This window comes from Pararge aegeria, chromosome 25 (assembly GCF_905163445.1).
Source record: "Pararge aegeria chromosome 25, ilParAegt1.1, whole genome shotgun sequence".
Taxonomy (NCBI): domain Eukaryota; kingdom Metazoa; phylum Arthropoda; class Insecta; order Lepidoptera; family Nymphalidae; genus Pararge; species Pararge aegeria.
In genome coordinates, this window is record NC_053204.1 from 7,195,518 (window position 1) to 7,217,004 (window position 21,487).

Sequence of the window (21,487 nt, forward strand, 5' to 3'; positions counted from 1 at the left end):
CTTCGTAAAATATTTCCCTGCTTTGGCACTATGAAATGACTTAAATCAAAGGAACAAGAAAATATTTCTCATTAATTTTAGTTCGGTTGTGTCACTCGGGACAAAAATTCATCATGGTTAACGTAGTCATTGCGAGGATTCCGCAAGGTGTAAGTAACTGAATAATTAGAAATCAAGCTACCCGAATTTATATACCCTATCATTGTCATATCATCTAAAACATTATCAGTACACAGTATGTTTTCCATAATATCTTGAAACTTTGAATTCAATTTCCTGTAAATTATTTCGGAGAACTTAGAATTTAGGTATAATAATTATTTATCACATGGAAATAAACAAATTACTTTTCTGCTTATAATTTATTCAATCCTTATAAAAATACCAACAGTTAGGAATAAGAACTGCGATCCATCCCCCTAAGGAAACAGAATGGAATAATCTATGAAATAACACTAAATTGCACTACATATTCTTCCTATTCATATTTGGATGTTAATTTTGTTATAGGCAAAACTACACAAATTCATGAATTTCTTGAAGAAAGCCATATTCAGGTGCAAAAAAGAAATGCACGTAAATTACTTTCGGCCTGAAAATGATGGCTCAAAGGTGTTATCTTTTAGCACCACTTTTAAGAAGGCACTGAAGGCAAAAAAGACTTTGGATGGTTTTCGGTATGTGTTTGCAAGGGTGCCATACCCTCTCGAATGTTGGTTGGAGAATTTGGAAGAAGATGAGCTTGAATGTATGCCTTTCAATGTTAATAATGAACAACCGCAATGGGAGGACGACAGAGAAGATAGAGCTGAATATCAGCCACCTTGTAAAAGCCGTCGTTATTGCAGAAGTCCAGTCAAGTCAAGGTCTCCCAGTCTTAATCATACCAATGAGTTGAATGCTATTGAAGTGAGCTGAATCTTTTTTTTTATCCTATACACAAGATTTCTGTAGATGTCCCGGATATCTTAAGTGCTGATAACACATCATCATAATCATTAATCAACCTCTGAATATCACACTGCTGGGCAAAATTCTCCTCTTTTATAAAATTTTCACTATTGAAATGTCAAGTCAGTCTGTTTGTAGTGACCACTGGTTCGGAGGATAGACTCTACCAGACTACTAGAAGAGCCAGCAAGAAACTCAGCTAAGTGCTCTTTTTCAACTTTTTTTATTAAATGGTAAGGTGGTTTATATCATTGATTGTGGGGTTGGCTGGATTTAACGATTATTATCTTGTATATCAAGGGTACAAATATTGACAGCTTAAGATGATGTGAGGCACAGATGTTAAAATGGCCAATTTAAAAATAGAAATGTAATTTTATTTTAGAATTAGTAAGCAGTATGCTTATGTATATAATATGTAAGTTTCTGTACCTCAAGAACTTCTATAGTGCACATCCTACAATTTATCTAAATTGCAGCCCTGTTTTAGTCAAGTAGAAACCACCCTCTTCAGACCGGGTGGCAGAAATAAACATGGTGGTAGTTTCACAACACTGTAACAAAACGCTCTTCTACTGCTTAACAATATCCCAAAATGTGACAGACATTTATTGTTTTAAAAATAAATTATTTTCAAATATGCCATTTTAAAATTAGCATGGTACAGAATAGTCAGAAAGTTTACGTCGTACTACGTTTAACGTACGTTAAGTATATATCGTACGAGGCGACTAATGGAACTTATGGACGGCCGGATTTGGAGAGGCCTTAAGTCCAAAAAAAAACATTCAAAATTCATTTATTTCAAGTAGGCCCAGTTTATAAGCACTTTTGAAACGTCAAGTCATTCTGTTTGTAGTGACTCTCGATGGTTTGGAAGGCAGATTCCACTGAGAAGAGCCGGCAAGAAACTCAGCAGTGGATGATGATGATACAAACGTACTTTAACGTGTGTGTATTTTTAGGCGAAGATAGAGTTGATGAGAAAGCAAAGGATCCTGTTGGAGGAAGAATCCAAGTTGCTGCTAGAAAAGAGAAAGTTGGAGTATCTGCAGGTAATCTATTGTACTACTGGAAGTGGCCCGTGTTCATCATTTGTGTATTTTTGCAAATCCCATGGGAAACGTTTTTTTCCGGGGATAAAGAGTAGCCTAGTAACATAGGCTACTGTCTGTCCTTTCAACTAACTCTATGCCAAAAATCAAGTAGATTGGTTACTTACTAAGCTCGTAAATTAAGGACAAACAAATAAACTAACTTTGCATTAATAATATTAGTACAGATTCTATTCATTACTAATATTATTAATGCAAAAGTAAAACTAAACTAGTCTAGACTAGTTTAGACTTATTTACAGACCCTTCGATAAGTTTGACAGATAGACTATATTTTATTTGTGAGATTAGTCTGTAATTCAACTTCGCGTTAAAAATTACACCGTCTTCAAAGTCCTGTAAAGTTACATGTCTTATTAAGTTGATGCATATTTCGTTCAAAACTAGCGTGACATCAAACCAATCTGTTGGACTTTTGTCAAAGGTAAGAAACTTTTGTAGCAGGTTTCATCATCAACAAAGCATCAAGACAACGCATGCAGGTATCCTCACGATGTTTTTCTTTCATCGTTAAAGTAAGTGATATATAATTGCATAAACTTTCAGAACTGCGTTAGTTCTGAAAAGTTAGAGGTACGTTCCGGAGATCGAACTCTGACCCCCCTCGAGCCCTAACCACTAGGCTATCACCGTTATCTAAAATACTATTTCATAATATATCCTCGTGAAATAAAAATTAAAACACCTAGTGGTAGATAGAGTAAAAGGCCTTTTGTTGCATGTACATACACCTTAATTCGTCATGCTTCTAAATTTATTCATGGACACAATCATTAAGACACTGGCCAAGATCTTCATGTGAATCAGAACAATATGTTAGAGACGCCCTGTGCCCATAAAGCTGAGGATTAGGTGTTAAGTCTCATGTGTCTTTAATAACACCTGCAACAACACCATTCAGACCCGAACACAGCATTGCAGCAGAAATGAGCATGGCAGTAGTAGTTTCCCGAACAAGCTGCTAAAATAAGCTCTACTTCTAATAAAAGGTGTGCCATTAAATGGTCCACGTAAATCTGTGTCACATTAATTCGAACATGGATGATCATAGTTAAATACAATTTATACCTTATACAAGTCGATGGCACCATCTGACATATTAATACAGTATATAATTTTTAACTGGACATCCTTCAAAGGCGAAGCAATGCGAGGTGTTTGGTAAAACACGCGATTGGCCTTTTACCTCTATCACCCCCCCACTAAAATACAGCAGCACAGTTTTCTCATTTTATTTCACAGAATATGGGATCGAATGATTACGGGAATTTGGAAAAGTTCGAAGATATCTGTAGACGCAATGAGCCTGACGAGATCTCTGAATTTCTTCGATCGGATATGTCCTCTAAGCAAGCCCAAAATAGTGTGAAACCAAAGTTACCAGGCTTCGTGGGCCCATGCAATGAGATCATCGGTCAAATGAGAATGCTCATTGCTTCCCACGACGAAATAACTTTGGAAAATCGCTCTTTGTTCTTCAACCTACTCCGTACTACGCTGAAAAAGCGCCTAGCGGTGATTTTGGAGGGCAAAGTCCGCTTGCCAATGAGTGATATCATAAACCTGTATAGACTCCAGCATCCTATAAGCACTGATGCTAATCTAGTGTCTGAACTCTGCAATACTATCCAGACGAGTTGCTGGCCCCAAAAGCGCTTGAGAAAAAGACGTTATGTAAAAGATTTTGTTGGAGGTCAGACCGCAGCGGCCCAGACCACTCCCACAGGTATAGTAAAGACCTTTAGTGTCGATATGCCCCAGGATATGTTATCGGCGGTGCCATTTTCCTACGTTCGTATCTTTACTGCAAAACATTCCGATATGTAAAAACCATACTTTTCGATAGCTGTAGCAATGAGATCATCGGTCAAGGACTTCCAATAAAAAATCCTACAATTGTCTTAAAAAAGCACCTTTAATTAGCCAGTCTCGGTAGTAGTATGTGAGACTTTCGTCTTCCAAACTATTCCACAATGTAGAGGTTACGGTGCCAAAAAACATTTCCATGTCGAGTGACCCAGAACTGTTCTGTTGGTTTAATTTATCACAAATGGATGTGTGAATAAAGGATTTTGTTGCAAAATTACGTTGGAAAGTCGGCAAATCTCGGTCGTAAGTATATAACATTTTGGACAGACCTCTGCGATAAGACCTGAAAAGTTGAACCCGAACTATTTGGTGGTGTGGTCCGAATATGTTGTATAATGTTTTATCTGTTAGAATCCTCGAAATTCCCGATGCTGGACTTGGAAGGTTGCGTGTAGCGACTAAATAAGGCAGTTAAGGTTTGACGAGACGAATTCTCTTACTACATTTAACTTATTTTAACCTCGGTTGTAGCTTTCGAGCTTACACATAATTTTGAAAGGAGCCGAAAGCCTCTGTATATGGCTTTAAAGTTTATTTTACATAAGCCCTCTTCCACAGATAATCAAAAACGAAAGGACAGTTCAATGAAGCATTTAAACTTTTTTATTATTTTGGCAATAAGAAATTTGATACAATTTCTTACAGTTGGGTCATAAAAAAATAGTAGAAATTCGCGTTTGCACTGGTATTCTAAAAGAACGTTATGGAATAATCGAAGAATACAAATTTTAGGACTGCTTTAAAAAATTATTGCTAGTTTAGGTACTTATAGAAATTGTATATTAAACAGAGATGCAAGGGGTAGATGTGACTGCAGCCGTTGAAGATGACAGTCCTGTGGACGGAAGTCAGCTCATCGATTTAGATGAATTCGTCGATATGGAGAACGACTTAGAGAACTGGAATGAAGACGTTGGGATTGCGGTTGCCGATGACAAGGATACCGAAGGTCAAAGGTTAGTAAAGTTTATCTAAAATAGTTATGCAAGATTATTGTCATTCTCTTACGAGGGGGAGTAGGGGGGAAGTTTAAGGTGTCCTACGTTCAGCCGCTTAGACCATAGGCGGTCAGTTTTTAAAAGACTTTTATAGTTGATGATGATTTAAAGTTTTCTTGCCAGTGTTGTCAAAGAAGATACCAACACTGACGATAACGCTACTGAGCATAAGGCAGAAGAAACCGTAGAAGTTGAGAAGAGTGTAAATACACAAAAGGCAGCGTTTCCGGATTCTGGTAAACTTGATGAAGTAGATAAGACTGTACTGATAGTTGACGAAGCCGTCAAGTCTGATCAGGTTAGCCTTTTCACCAAAAGCATTACTTTATTTTCATAGCTTATTATTAAACGCTCTGTGACCTCGATACGCTGAATAACGAAAAAATCTAATAATGAAACCACGAAGCAACGATTATAGTAACGAAAACATTTGGTCAGGGCTAACGGAGCAACGATTGCACGTGATAACGATAAAATTTACACTGCGTAGCAGTAGTTACAGGCAAAATTTTATGTGTATGCTTATATTTCTCTCTGAACTACTAGATTATTGATTCTACTTTCTACCACAATGCAAAAAACGGGTCGATCACTTGCTCTGGCAAAAATAAAAACAAATATATCCCACGTGAACTGTTCATTTCTCCGCGATTAAAGTTAGTGTCTGTGCTAAATTCGATTGAGAACGTTCAGCTTTTCTGGCGATTGGCTTTTATTTTGTTTCTTCTTTATTTTATGTATGTTTAGATGTTTGTGTGCAATGAAGTATTTCTTCTTCTTGTTCTTCAAACTTTCGAATTTGGAATATCAGATTAGAAAGACTGGCCAGGAAGCTTCCACCACAGCCTTGGATGTTCCAACCTTTTTGGAGTATACTTCTTATTGCGCGTTAGGGAAAAATGATGAGAGTAAATTTTACCCGGTAAAAAACCGACACCCTGAAGTTAGCTGTAAGGTTTGACAGTGTACACTTTCAATTGTCGAAGTCTGCGGGCTCATTCCGGTGATTTAATTAATATAATTGTACAGCAATCTCTAATTTTAATGTTGAGTGAAACTTGGTTGTCCGATAATGAGTCTATTAGTATTCCAAATTTAATTGTTTATTATGTACATTATTAGTATTACATTTCTTTAATTATGGGGAAATATTTATTTCGTGATATTTGAATAAACTTTATTTAACTAGATAATGCATTATATTAAAACGTTCAATGTATTGAATACTTTTTTCTATTGTTACTGTCGTTTTTTGTACAAACGGAGAATAAGGCGAAAGATAAAATTTTTGAAAAGATTTTTACCTTGTTACGCCTAAGAAGTATAACTTCTAACGTTTACACACACGTTTTTTTTTCAATCACATTAAACTAATTTTTTTTTGGGTCCGCCTGTGTTTCTTTACGAAGCGAAGTGAATGAGTTATTCAGAGATTTGCCGATGCTTTCGTTACAATATTCGTAGCCTTGTGCTTTCGATACTGGTAATTTTCGTGCGGTCGATTCGGCGTATCAAATATGCAAATACTGAGGGCCTTACAAACGTAACATAACCTCGGAATAGATACGCATTGCTATGTCCTATGCCTTGAAGAGCCACGTTAAGCTATCGGTCCTGCGCTCCTTTTGTTTGTTTGTGACGGTAATACTTCCCATGTGGTCCGATTTTCATCAGGTCAAGATCCGTTTAAGCCAGTGCCTGATTGAGCAAGCGCGGGGCCCGTAGCAAATTCTATAAAAGAGCCCTTGACCTGCTATGGGTTCTTAAGTATAAAGTGGTAAAAATACAATTCAATACTCAATACGTATCTTAAATAAGTATAAACGTATCTTAAATACAATACGTATTTGCTATCTATAGGTTACAATTTTGTGGGTAATTAATAGTGGGAACCCGTTGACATCGTGTAACTATTTCGTGTACTATGTTGATTGTCCATTAAATAAATAAATAGTGTAGTAAATTACTATAGGTGATGTCTGTATGCGTTTGCGTGTCAGTCAGTCAGTTAGTCAGGCAGAGATGAGTGGTATTAAAATATGCGGGGCTCGTAGCAATTGCTACTCTTGCTACGTGATTAATCCGGCACTGGTTGAAGGGATCCTGGAGAAATTGAGGTATATCTTCAAGTATTAATAAGAATATAAGAACACCTATAGCGATTTGAGTATTTTTTAGAATTTTTTAACAAAGAAAAACCTACTGTTATACAACTTTTTAGTTTTATTACAAAGTCGGCTATTTTGTCGATATTTTTTTAAATTCCTTTTATGTTTTCTTACAGAGAGCTGTTGATTATGTAGAAGTTAAGACGACTGAAGAAAAAGAAGCACAGTAGAATTTTACTTTCTTTATTACCATCTAGAATTAAGGTAACAATTGACAGTTACAATCCTTAATGATGTTTTATGGCTATTTTTTAACCATTCCAATGCATACATGTAATTCTCAACTTCGGTAAAAATACATTGGTCAGCAAACATGTTTTTTTTTTATTATCAGTTACTAATGCTCGATTTCATTAAACCTAGGAGACTTAAATCTAAATAGGATTCTTATTTATTAGAAGATACCCTAGAGAAAAAAAAACCTTTCAACTCTTAGCGAAACACGCTAGCTGCCGTCTAAAATGCTTATGCGTTATTTATATGTAAAATACGTGAAATACATAATAGATCAAACAAATTTTAATATGGTATTTCCAGCATAACTTATATTAATAAAATATCAGTATATTTAACAGGAGAATGAAAGAAATCCTATACAAAATAGGAAATCAACACTGACAGTTAACAAGTCATGAGGAAACGATGCTAACAATACTATAAAACAGCATCCTTATGTATTAAACTTTAGAAATCTTCTAAATCGTCATCAGCTATATGATCAATAATTTCAGACTCAATGATATCCTCGGATACATTCTCATCTGTTTCATTTTCATGCTTAGATATGACATTTTGATTGGTTGGTTTGCTTTCTTGTTCCAAGGAATCAAATTTCCGTTCGGTTTCTTTATTTTCATCCAAAGACACAACATTTTGTTCAGATGATTCGCATTCTTGTTTCAAAGTTTCAACATACTCTACAGTGTCTTCATTTTCATCCAAAGAAATAATATTCGGATCGGTCGGTTTGCTTTCTTGTGCCAAACTTTTAACGTTCCCTTCCGTTTCATTTTCATCCAAACAAACAATATCCTGATCGGTTGGTTCGCTTTCTTGTGCCAAAGTTGCAACGTTCCCTTGCGTTTCTTCATTTTGAGCAGATGGATTGCTTTCTTGTTCCAAAGTTTTAACATTCCCCTCAGGTTCTTCATTTTCGTCCAAACAAATAACTTTCTGATCGATATCTTTGCTTTCGTGTACAAGAGAATCAACATTCTCTGCAGTTTCTTGGCTTTCTTTTTCCAAGGACTCAATAATTTCGACGTCATCCTTTGGTTGAGTGGACTCTTTGCTATTCTTTTTACCACTGCCGCCAGCTTTACCTATACAATGAATAAAATACAAGTATACAGTTTAAATTTGAGGTTTCATCATAATAAACTAGTCATGCTCTCTTCAAAAAGTCTCTCTGGAAGATGCGATCTCATCTTTTATTCGGGAACCTATTTTTGTGTGCTAGTGAGGTTAATTTTAAGTCTTCAGCCGTGGCCACGCCACTAACAAAGACGTGCTGCAAATCGATTTAGCTCTTTTTTTATTCCAATGCAAGGTAGCCCTTGGCTGCAATCTCACCTGGTGATATGTAAAGATAGCAGCGGGCTAAACCTGTATGGCAGTTATATTTAACCCACAGCCCTATGGTTTTTACGCGACATCGTACCGCAACGTAAATCCTTTGACGGCACGCCTTTTCGGTAGGATGGTGACTAGCCACGAATGGAGCCGCCTACCAGAACAGGACTATTAAAAAAAATGCAAAACTATTTTTAAACCATGGCGATGAATATTATTACAGTTTTCATTGTAACGAAAAACCTTTGTTGTACAAATGCCATCAATAATTACTATGAGAGAAATAATTGTACAGTTTGCATTAAAAAAATACGCGTTGACAGCCATAACATCAGTGTGCCAAGTGTGAGATTTACTACCTTCGTTTACTTATTCAATCGCACGATTTGTATAGCACTAATGTTTCTCAGTATTTTAACTAGATGGCGCTATCTCGATATCAGGAAGAAAATCTCGCACAAGGCACTCTGCTGTGTTTACATAATAGGTGAAAGAGGATCATAAATTAGTATGGCAACCAAAAAATAAAGATATAAGATCGTAGCTAATGTAAAAATAAAAAATATGAAGACAAAACAAAAAAAAAAAATGTAGGTATGGACACCCTAATCGCAATACCGGTATGAAATAGACTACGACCTAGTTCTACCTATAATATATAGACATGCTAGCTACGCCCCGTGTTGCTACCCGCGGTGCTATCTATATATAAAAGAAAGTTGTGTTAGTTACACCATATCTAACTCCAGAAAGGCAGGACCAATTTTTATGATATTTGATGTTTTGGATTCCTCTTAGACCGGAATAGGATAATAAGTATTAAAATATAACATTCAAAAAATTATCTGCGGTACGAAGTTCGCAGGGACAGTTAGTTTGGTATAAAAGTACGAATGTTCCTGTAAACCAATTGGAATTCGGCGTTTTTCCAGGATTAAAAGTAGCCTATGTTAGCCTCCTCCGAACTTTTAGGACGCTCTTTGCAAAAAAATCCAAGTTGAAGGATAAACTAAGAAACATACTTTTGCATTTATAATATAAGTAGGGATATTTTTTAATTAAAAGGAGCTGTCGCGTAAGACTACTATGATACGATATTTAGTTTTTAACTATTGACAGACGAAAAAAAAATTTTCGGCTCTTAAAATAAGGTACAAAATTTGGCATCTTGTTTTTACATTTACGTCACTATTTAGCGAAATGCGTATAAAAAAACATCTACACGACATATCATGGTTCTGTAAGTAGTAATGGCTTCCTAAATAATTTATCTTTATTAAAATGCAATTTTACAGAAACTGATGTCTTACGATAAATTAAAAAAAAAAACATATAAAAAATACCAGAAAGCTCTCGGCATTTTGTTGTTTACATTAAAACTAACAATGGTTTCACAGTGTAATGTCACTTTATAGAAATACCATGTTTTTTTTTGTACGAAATAAATTAATACTAAATGAAAAAGAAAGAAAAAAACTTAAAACAAAAGTTGTTAGTTTTAATTATAAGAACTACAAGGCTTTCTGATGTTTTCTATTTAACCCTGTATATTTAAGATTTTCATTATGAAAATTAAGCTTAATTTGCTATACTCCGCGAACAGCAGGAGAATCTATCGTGTAATTTATAATTTCTTCAATCCGTATACTCCACACCAAACAGATCTTCGGCAATGTACCCTACGCACGTTTCGATCCGAAACCGGAGCATCCTCAGGAGATGTTGACTTTTTGTTTTTTGTTTTTTTTTTTTGTTTTATAATCATAATAAATATACTACGACAATACACACATCGCCATCTAGCCCCAAAGTAAGCGTAGCTTGTGTTATGAGTACTAAGATGAGTGATAATTTTTTTTATGAATAACATACATAAATACTTAGAATATACATATTAACACTCAGACACTGAAAAACATTCATGCTCATCACACAGACATTTTCCAGTAGTGGGAATCGAACCCACCCATTGAGCCTTTGGCTCAGAAAGCAGGGTCGCTGCAAACTGCACCAATCGGCCGTCAACTTTACAATATAAACTTTGTATAACTTTAAAATGAATAATTGTTTCCTGAAAATTATTTATTGTAAAAATTATAAATTACACCATACAGATTCTCCTGCTGTTCGCGGAGTATAGCAAATTAAGATTAATTTTAATATATATTATGCATTTCCGCAAAGTAACGCCTGCTTCTATCCAATATTTAAGATTCTCGTATTTTCGGGGATTCGAATCAGATTTGATAACGCTCTGAGAGTCTTACCTTCATAGGCGTCTTTTGTGGATTTGAGCATTTTTTTGTAATTGTTAGTAGCTAGTTTGTATATGGACCAGTCTACGTCGTCCCTCGTGTTTTTGGCCCTGTTGAACAGGTGTCTGATTCTTTGCCTCTCTCTCTCTATCTCTGGAGTCCACCAGATGTTTTTCGGTTTATTTATGGTCTGCCATTCGGTATCTGTAATACGCCTGATCATATCCTTACTCATATTATAAATCAGCTGTTAACCGATTTCTACATCCGCGGGTAGTACGGTTTTTAAAAAACCCACAAACTATATTATACTTGCATTATTTTACTGTTCAGAAGAAGAAGTGAACAAGATAAGACTTTTCGTAGAAAAAAACGACTAATCTTTTAAATCTTCCCTCGAAATTTGCTCACGTTGTTTTCCTTCACCGTTAAAGCAAGTGATATTTAATTGCTTAAAACACACATAACGAATGGTGAGAGGCGCCGAGGATCGGACTCTGTCTGGGGCTGTAACCACAACGCTATCACCGTTTAGATAAGAGTATATAATATAGTTTTCAGTTTTTCTCGACTTCCATGAGAACCGATTTCAATGTATCATGAAAATTAAGCCTAATTTGCTATATATGATGGATTTCCGCAAAGTAACGCCTGCTTCTATCCAAGATTTCAAATTAGCGAAAAATTCTGATTAATGATACTAAAATGGTCAAAATAAAATTTAAAAAAGCAGTGTTATTTGGCTATGATTGGCCATATAACATTTAAACACCAGTATGGATTACCAGTGTTACAGCTTTCAAAATGTCAAATTTATCCCTTCAATATTAGAACGTGATACGTGGTCGTAACTTATGCTGTCTGCAATCTCACCTGGTGGTAAGTGATGATGCAGTCTAGGATGGTACCGGGCTAACCTGTTAGGGAGTATGGTAGTCATCCCCCAATCGGTCTCTACGCGACATCGCACCGGAACACTGAATCGCTTAGCGGCACGTCTATGACGGTATCACCCAAAAGATTAGACTATTTTTTTTTTTTTATAGACGAGCGCTTGACTGCAATCACATCTGATAGTAAGCGATGATGCAGCCTAAGGTGGAGCGCGCTTGCCTAGAAGATGCCTATTCACACTTGATTTGAAGGTACTCATATTGTAGGAACTGGGGAAAATGGAAGCTGGAAGAGCATTCCAGATCCAGAGAAAATTCAGAAATTAGAAATTCCTGAATTGCCCCTGCTGGTAATCTAACTTGAGACCTCCTACTAAAATTCACAGCGCTCACCGTTGCGCCAGGGAGGTCGTAAAAATCCGTTCTCATCTGTAGAACCAGAGTTACCGTAGTAGCTCAAAGAGTTGCGAAGCTAAATTGAAAATATCTCGCATATTTTCAATCATCGCTCGGAGAACCGATGGACGTTGGGGTCCCAAGGTGCTGGAATGGCGACCCCCGTCGAGGAGGACCGATGACATCAGGAGAACTCTGGCATGCAGGTTTCCTCACAATGCTTTCCTTCTTTCACCGTTGAGGAAAGTGATATTTAATTTTTAATTTTGCTTATTTTATAGATGTGTTGAAATAATATGCTTGTTATCCCTACTAATATTATAAATGTTAATTTAAGTTTGTTTGTTACGCTTTCACGCAAAAACTACTTAACCGATCCTCATGAAACTTTGTACACATAATCTTGGAAGTGTAAGAAGTAATATAGGATACTTTTTATTCCGACATTAAGCTCGGTTCCTTTGGGAGAGGGGATGAAAGTGTTTGACGATTTTACACCCGACAAATTATAACCGATTTAAATAATTATTTTTGTACTATAGAGGTTATAATATGTGTTTAATTTTGCCCAAACTGTGGTTGGAGATAGAGAACAGAACTCCTCAGCGGACAGCAGCAAACCCGGCTTAAGGCTTAGCGATACTGAATACTTTAATTTTTTTTAGAACTACAACTAAATTGAATGCCACATCAAAAAACAAAATCAAACGCGGACGAAGTCGCGGGCAACAGCTAGTACAAATATAAACTCACCTCTAAATTTTTTAAGTTATGTGCATTTTTTATTAAAATATCACTTGCTTCAAAGGTAAAGGAAAACATCGTGAGGAAACCTGCATGCCTAAGAGTTCACCATAATATTCTCAAAGGTGTGTGGAGTCCACCAGTCCACACTGGGCCAGCGTGGTGGACCTTAACCCGTTCTCATGGTGGGAGGAGACCCGTGCCCTGCGGTGGGCCGTTAGTGGGTTGGTGTGGATGAAAGAAAAGAAAATACATAAATGTATATGATTAAGTAGGCGGGAGAATGAGATTTTATAATAAATTTTAGCTACCACGGAAATAATATACCCCTTTCATTTATCCTAATACTTTTGTTCAACTATATCCATCTCTTTCTCTCGTAGGCTCGTAGGTTATCAGTAGTTACACTTCTGCCGTGTGTGAATTGCAGTTGATTTTTTCTTTGTTTTTTTTTTTTCATAAATATAAATAAAAATGTGTAAGTACCTGCATTTGTATCATTATTTGCTTTTCCTTCCGCTTCTTGTTCTTCATCGTCATCTATAAGTACAACCTCCTTTTCACTGTCCACATACACTACGTCGTCCTGGTCCGTTTGATTTTTATCTTCTTCTTTGTCTATGTTGTCAATGTTGGCGTTGTATGTACCTAAAAAAAAGTTTTTTTTTTAAATCGTTGGACAAAGCCGATGGTATTGGTAAACGATTGCTTATTAACAGAGCAACAGTTCGTAGGGCATGAAAGAAACACGTGACACAAAGTGCTACCCTGTGACCACGAAACACTCGAATTTAAGATTAGCATGTTGTATGTATCCTTTTTGATCATTGTTTTTTTTTATTTGATTTCATTTTGAACAATCTTATTACGTATGTATTTAGATTTTTTGCTGAATATCCATTATTGGAGGTTGGCGTGATCACTGTAACGCAGTTTTATACTTTTACAATGATCATCGTTTCATGAATTAGCGGTTAAAAATATGTTATTGTCACAAAAAAAAAACAACCTGAAGCCGTAGGTCACCAGCAACCGCACCCTTCAGATTGGAACACAGGAATGCTGCTTAGCGGCAGAAATAAGCATTACAACAAGTGTGACAGTTATTTTGTAATGTGGATAAATAATGAATCTTTTTATAACTACAAGTTGATATAATGTGCCAGATATCTCTACGCGATCAAATCAGATATGAGGAGATCCGTAGAAGAACCAGAGCTCAACGAGTAGCGAAGCTGAAGTGGCAATGGGCGGGGCACAGAGCTCTGAGAAAGGATGGACGTTGGGGTCCCAAGGTGCTGGAATGGCAGCCACGAACTGGTAAGCGCAGCGTTGGTCGACCCTCAACGAGGTGGACAGACGACATTAAGCGAGTCATAAGTAGCCGCTGGATCCAATGGCGAGTTCGAATCCCAGCACGCACCTCCAAATTTTTTAGGTTATGTGCGTCTTAAATATCACACAAATGTTCTCAAAGGTGTGTGAAGTCCACCAATCCGCTCTGGGCCTGCGTGGTGGACTGCGTCCTTAAATCTTTCTCACTGTGGGAGGAGTCCCGTGCCCTGTAGTGGGCCGATAATGGGTTGGTGTGATGACGATGATGACACACCCCATCTAGCCCCAATGTACGCGTAGCTTGCGTTATGGGTATTAAGATGACAGATGAATATTTTTATAAGTAACAAGCGTACCCAGCCCGCTTCGCCGGGCTAGATTTTGCTTAATTTTATTTAAACAATAAACTTACATCATTAAATTTTTAAGTCTCATAATATATTAAATCATTTATTTCTCTCCGTATTCATTCTCTTCTATTCTCTTCTCGGGCGGGTGCAGATCATTATCTACACCCATGTACACCCAACAATAGAATATCATCATAGTAAATAAAAGCTGTATTTGACAGTTTGACAGTTCAAAAATAGGAGTGCTCCGATCGTCACCAAACTTTACAGGATTACTCGCCAGGTCAATCCGGAGATTCCCTGAAAGTTTCATTAAAATCGGTCCAGCCGTTTCGGAGCCTATACGGAACATACCCACACACTTTCTCTTTCATATATATACATAGATAGATATATATACATTAATATTGGTAATATACAGTCTTATCGGTTGATATCATATTACTTAAGAAGTAAAGTTTATTTTACCTGTATAATTGTCACCATCGCAGTCGTCTAGCGCGAAATCGTCCTCATCAAACATCATAGCTTCGGAGCCGGCCACTTGCATGTTCTGTCTCTTGAAGTTGCGTTCCCTAAGCTTCTCTCTCATACTTGGCCTCGGTCCGGCAACGTGCATGGTTTTAACCATCATGTGGCAATCCTCTGTCGAAAATAGGATAGTATAAATAATAAATAATAAATATACTACGACAATACACACATCGCCACCTAGCCCCAAAGTAAGCGTAGCTTGTGTTATGGGTACTAAGATGACTGATGAATATTTTTATGAATTATATATACATAAATATTCCATTGGTTGCCTGGAAGAAATCGCTATGTAGCGATAAGGCCACCAAATTGTACTCTCTTGATTGTATTTATATCTTTGTAACTACTTTTTGTTTCTTTGGTGTACAATAAAAGTGTATTCATTCATTCATTCATTCATAAATACTTAGAAAATACATATAAACACCCAGACACTGAAAAACACTTAATGCTCATCACACAAACATTTTCCAGTTGTTGGAATCGCCTTGGCCTTGGACTCAGAAAGCAGGGTCGCTGCCCACTGCGCCAATCGGCCGTCATAGTAGTCCTTATTCACAAAGTCAGAGAGTACAATATTCAAAACTCTATTTTTTCAACTCCTTTAGGGCTTGGAAGTATTGGTTTGTGATCGCGATTGTGCTTCATGTTTGTCAACGGCAAAGAGGAGAAATGTTTTCTTGTGAAAACATTATTAATTCCTAAGTACTTTAACTCTACACTTGGCAAGACTTTTATAAATATTCACTGTTTCTAGTATACTTAAATATTAAATTTTGTTCGTGTCGGAAACATACAAAAGATACAAAAAAAAAATCCAACTTTTACATGAAAACCTAAATAATACTTCAAAGGTACATTATTAACTGTCTCTGAAACTTAGCTTTGAAATCGAGACGCTAATAGTTTTTGAGTAAGCATTGTCATAGTTTTTACTGTAAAGAATTCAGATACAGCCCTAACATCATATGCAAAAGTAAAATCAAGTGACTTCTGTCACTATATGGCATGCTTCGCGTAGCGTAGGTACTATGCTCGTGTCCGTCTTTTATCTACAATAGGGTTGTCATAAGTAAACACTTAGAATGTTTTGAATTAGTTTGTATGGAAAAATAAATATATGCTTCTTTTGATTTTATATTCCTTATGAAATATACTTATGCATGTTGTATATACAGTTTTCAACATATAGCATATATCTTTGAATGCATATTGCTATTACGCTATCACAAGTTTTTATAATCCCTACTAATATTATAAATGTGAATGAGTTTGTTTGTTACGCTTTCACGCGAAGTAGTTTTCGCGTGAAAGCGTAACAAACAACTGATCTTCATGAAACTTTGTTCACATTTTTTTTGAAAGTGTTAGAAGTAATATAGGATACTTTTTATCCCGACATTAAGCTCGGTTCCTTTGGGAGAGGGGATAAAAGTGTTTGACGATTTTACACCATAACTCCGACAAATTATAACCGATTTAAATATTTATTTTTGTACTATAGAGGTTATGATATGTGTTGAATTAAGCCCAAACTTTGTGTAGATCTAATGAATGTAGTTGGAGATAAAGGACAGATATCCTCAGCGGACAGCAGCAAACCCCACATTTAAGGCTACTTAGAACTACAACTAAATTAAATGCCACATCAAAAAACAAAATCAAACGCGGACGAAGTCGCGGGCAACAGCTATTAAAATATACTTTAAAAAGTATATTTACAAGTTCTTACCAAGTCGAAACAAGTCTTTAAGGTAAATTACAAGTTCTTACCAAGTTTAAAGGTTTCCATTTCTACCAGGTCATCATAAGACTTGTAGCTGCCGCAGGTAACCACGTACATCTTGGGGCACTTCTTGATGTTGACGACCCCTTTCTGCTTCATATACCGGTCGAAAGACGCGTGCTTAGGCCACTTTCCAATAGGGAACACGCGTAGTACCAGCCCCGTCATTATGTTGAGAATGCGTTTCGTAACATTCAGTGTTAACACCTTAAAAAAAAATGTTTTTGACGTGACAACGTCTTATAATTCGATGGAGCCGGCTGCACGCACGAAAAAACATGACGCATGCGGCGTTACCTCGCTCTGAGGCGTTCCATTCAAGGCTTGAAGTGCAAGCGAGAGCGCGGAACGAGCGACAAAGAGGCACAGTCGGCCTCCGCGTTCGACATCTGTCTCTCTCCTACTTGAGTGAGCGATGCGTCCGCGTGGACAGCTTCTATACAATAATACATTTATATGTTTTCGGCAAGGATGAAGTGCAGTGAAAAGTGAATGTGGTGTCAATGGTTTATAGCAACGAAAATATCTATCAAACAAATAAAATTAAAATTTTCTTTTGAAAAGTGCAACCATTCCATCGTATTTTCTTACGACGTTGTCACGTTCAACTATCGTCAGTAAGCCGACTTTACAGACAACCAATTTTTTTCCTATTATCAACCTTTTATCGGCTCACTCAAGAAGACGCTCGCGATCGACAGGAGTAGATGACGGGGTTGTTTAGGGGTAGGGTGAAGAATCAACGCTTAAAAAGTGTCATCTATTTGCCTTTTTTTCATATTCATAGCGGGCAAACGAGCAAGTGGTTCAGGAGCCACCGATGCGTTGCCGGCTTTTAAGGAATTTGTTTATCCGCCCCTTGAATAACCCTAGATTGTATTTTTGAGGAAACACATCAGATGGGAGATTGTTCCATAATTTGCAAGTGCTCGGTTAAAATGTAGGCACTTCTACGTGCCTATTTGAATAAAGAAATATTTGACTTTGACTTGGAATGAAATGAAATCCATGATACCGCATGGATTCATGGACGATGTTCTTGCACTTAGGATAGCGTAATTGCGGATCAGTGTCCCGACTGCATCAGTGATCGTCAGGTTTGAGTCCAAGGCCGTCGGTTCGATTCCCACAACTGGAGAATGTGTATGATTAGATGAATGCTTTTTAGTGTCTGGGTGTTCTTTCACACAAACATTGTCCAGTTGTGGGAATCGAACCCACGGCCTTGGCTCAGAAAGCAGGGTCGCTGCCCACTGCGCCAATCGGCCGTCAATTATTTGCTATACTCCGCGAAAAACAGGAGAATCTGTATGTGTTCTGTTTCAAGTAGGCCTAATATAAGCACTTTTGAAACGTCAAGTCTGTCTGTGCACAGTGACTCTACCACCGGTTCGGAAGGCAGATTCTACCGAGAAGAAGCCGGCAAGAAACTCTATAAGACCTATGTCCAGCAGTGGACGTCCATAGGTTGAAGTGATGATCAGATATAGACATTATAATTTAAGAGAGCAACTACTGAGTTTCTTGCCGGCTCTTCTCGGTAGAATCTGCTTTCCGAACCGGTGGTAGAGTCACACAAACATGCATACTTGACGCTTCAAAAGTGCTTATAAAGTAGGCCTACTTGAAATAAATGAATTTGAATTTGAATTTAAGGGTTTGAATACCTTTCTGAAAATAGGAGCTGTCTCGTTCACAATCCTCTTGTGAATATTGTGTTCCGTTTGCTTCATAAAACTTTCGGGTCGAGCCGTGTACTGAAAAAAAAAAAGAGTGTGTGTACTTATGTACACTCGTTAGAAGTTATACTTCTTTGGCGTATGGAAAAAAAAATAACTAAAATTCAGTAGTGATTAACGATAAATATTTTAAAATTAATCAATAAGATTTTATTTAAATAAAAAAATGTTTTATTAACGTAATAATATTTTCATATTTTCATATCACTTAGAACTAACTTTACGATGTAGAATTCAGGTGTCGGTGTGCGCGCGCATCGTTAAAATTCACTCTAATAATTTTTCTTCATCGCGCCAAAGGAAGTGTAACTTCAAAAAATATTTAAAAAAAAAATTAGAAATCAATCTTTTGAATTTCGTTCTCGTCTTAACCGTTTTTTTCCATACCCCAGATGTGTAACGAGGCATCGTGCCTCTTTACATCGTATCGAAAACTAAATCGCTTGGCTGCTCGTCTTTGTCGAAATTCATAAATTATGAATTCCCACATTGACCTTGCCAGATCGAACCCCGGACCTCCATTAACCACGTCGCTCACCGCTGCGCCACTGAGGTCAAGTTGCGTATAATATAGTTAAATTTTTATTTTCAGTTAATTACAAAACACAAAAAAAGTAGATAAGCTAGTAGTAAATATGTCCAATAATGACAAATCATTGTTAATATTCTTATACAGCCTTAGTACAATTTCTTCAATCCGTATACTCCACACCAAACAGATCCTCGGCAATATACCCTCTACGCACGTTTCGCTCCGAAACCGGAGCATCCTCAGGAGAAGTTAAATTTACAATGAATAATTAACTATAATGGGAAATATATATATAATAAAATTAAGGTTTAGAGCGAAACGTGCGTAGAGGGTACATTGCCGAAGATCTGTTTGGTGTGGAGTATAAGGATTGAAGAAATTATAAATTAAACCATACAGATTCTCCTGCTGTTCGCGGAGTATAGCAAATTAAGCTTAATTTTAATAATATATGGATTGGATTGGATTGCATGGATTTCCGCAAAGTAACGCCTGCTTCAATCCAATATGGAGTCTTTTACGAGTATTAAACTCTGCATCATCACAGTAATGGCAATCATTTTCACTGAACCTAGGTGACGCTTAAATCGGATGCCTAGTGATTTTGGGTGATGGATCCCTAGGGAAAAAACGTTTCACCAACTCTTAGGGAATGATTAACGTTACGCGCCATCTTAACCTACGGACAACGATTCGGCGGTGCGTTATGTTTAAGGAACTCTTAAACCGACACATATTAAAGTTTTTTTTTTTTTTTTTTTTTAAATATAATACTGAGAATACTAAGAATCATAGACAAGTGAGGTTATATGAGTTGCGTAGTGAATATCGATTGATGAAAGGTAAATGTGCGTTACTTATTTAGGTAGTACCTTGTTCGTCGATAGTGAAAACGTTCTGTTATTTGCTAAAGAATTGTAGGTAAATTTGAGATTTAACACAATGCAAATAAAATTCATTTTACTTTGATGTTTAAGTATTTCCGTACACGAAATCGACCAAAACTTGTACTAAGGCTGTATAAGAATATTAACAATGATTTGTCATTATCGGAGATATTAAATAATTTTCATAATAAAGACTCCTTAGATTGCTAGCAAGCAAATCTCAGAATACAGGTTAAAATAATCCAAATGGAGACGGGTAAAGTGGTATTGGTAGATACTTACCAATTCGATCAGACTATCCATTTCGTTCTCGATGGCTTGCTTCACCCACGGATCTACGTTGTACACAACCTCGTCTTTGAATTCCATCTTGTGCAACATTTTGATTTCTGAAAAATATATTTATTTTGTACCAAAATAAGTGAAATAGTCATAAACAAGGAAATTTGTGGTCCGCTACCGTGTTGGACTGCATCATCACTTACCACCATGTGAGAATGCAGTCATGGGCTAACTTCAGTGGCGTGCACTGGAATTCTTACCAGGGTATGCATACAACAGGAAAATTGCATGAAATGGCAAAAATCCTCCTCCTAGACGAGCTATATTTCAATTTACGGGTAAGCAGTGATTTTGTGCATGCATAAAGTGCACGCCACTGGGTAACTTGCAGTTATATAAACAAAAAAAAAACAACAATTAACACTTTCATGCCCGTCTTCAATAACGTCCAACGAGAAAATGTCTAATAAAATAACGCCTAATCTATGGAGATTCCTAGACATACATCTGTTCACCAATATTTACCACCTAAGACTTGGTGAAACGTTTTATATCTATAAACATAGCCTTAGTCATTAGGCATTCGATTTAGGCCATGCGTAGGTTTAGTAAACACAGGCATAAGGGGGCGTTCATAAAATACGTGAGATTTTTAAGGGGGGAGGGGATCGAGTCAAATCTCATCTAATCTTAGGTTGGAGGGGGGGGAGGATATCAAAAAATATATCCACTATCTTGGTCCATTTTATCTAGATTGTACATGCTTAAGATTTAATTTGAAATGCAATCGTAATACGATTAAGATCATTCACTAATTCGTTCGAAAGAAAATAATTTCATTCATACTTCGACGTTATACATCTGCTGATTGTCAAACCATTTCTTTTATTCTTTTTAACATAATAGTCCAACGCGTTTACGTAAAAACCCCACATTTTGAAAATTCTCACGTGAGATTGCGGTGCGGGAGGGAGGGACAGAAAATTATAAAAAAATTCCTCACGTAATTTATGGACACCCCCTAAGTGTGTTCTTCAAGACGAAAGGAGAATAAGTAAAACAAAAGAAAAGCAAAAAGTAG

At 36.7% G+C, this 21,487-nt stretch overlaps 2 protein-coding genes across 4 annotated transcripts in view; one reads left to right on the forward strand and one right to left on the reverse strand.

The window, feature by feature from the left end:
* LOC120634785 lies at nucleotides 1-7,415 on the forward strand. Of its 2 annotated transcripts, XM_039905571.1 has the most exons (7): nucleotides 1-149; nucleotides 511-909; nucleotides 1,917-2,006; nucleotides 3,309-3,792; nucleotides 4,726-4,891; nucleotides 5,057-5,231; nucleotides 7,218-7,415. In XM_039905571.1, exons 1-7 carry the CDS (start codon nucleotides 114-116, stop codon nucleotides 7,269-7,271), a joined length of 1,404 nt encoding a protein of 467 aa, XP_039761505.1. In that variant the 5' UTR covers nucleotides 1-113; the 3' UTR covers nucleotides 7,272-7,415. The 2 variants fall into 2 exon arrangements, with proteins under 2 accessions (XP_039761505.1, XP_039761506.1); XM_039905572.1 differs by lacking the exon at nucleotides 5,057-5,231.
* Nucleotides 7,269-21,487, reverse strand: part of LOC120634784 — a 27,502-nt gene continuing 13,283 nt past the window's right edge. The window contains exons 8-14 of one of the 2 annotated variants that reach the window (XM_039905569.1): nucleotides 20,407-20,513; nucleotides 18,634-18,723; nucleotides 16,954-17,173; nucleotides 15,115-15,291; nucleotides 13,448-13,609; nucleotides 10,941-11,132; nucleotides 7,269-8,423 (exon numbers count right to left, since the gene is read on the reverse strand). In XM_039905569.1, the coding sequence (XP_039761503.1) occupies nucleotides 7,786-8,423; nucleotides 10,941-11,132; nucleotides 13,448-13,609; nucleotides 15,115-15,291; nucleotides 16,954-17,173; nucleotides 18,634-18,723; nucleotides 20,407-20,513 (1,586 nt within the window). In that variant the 3' untranslated portion in view covers nucleotides 7,269-7,785. The remainder of the gene's footprint in view (nucleotides 8,424-10,940; nucleotides 11,133-13,447; nucleotides 13,610-15,114; nucleotides 15,292-16,953; nucleotides 17,174-18,633; nucleotides 18,724-20,406; nucleotides 20,514-21,487) is intronic. The other variant, XM_039905570.1, reaches the window with a different exon arrangement.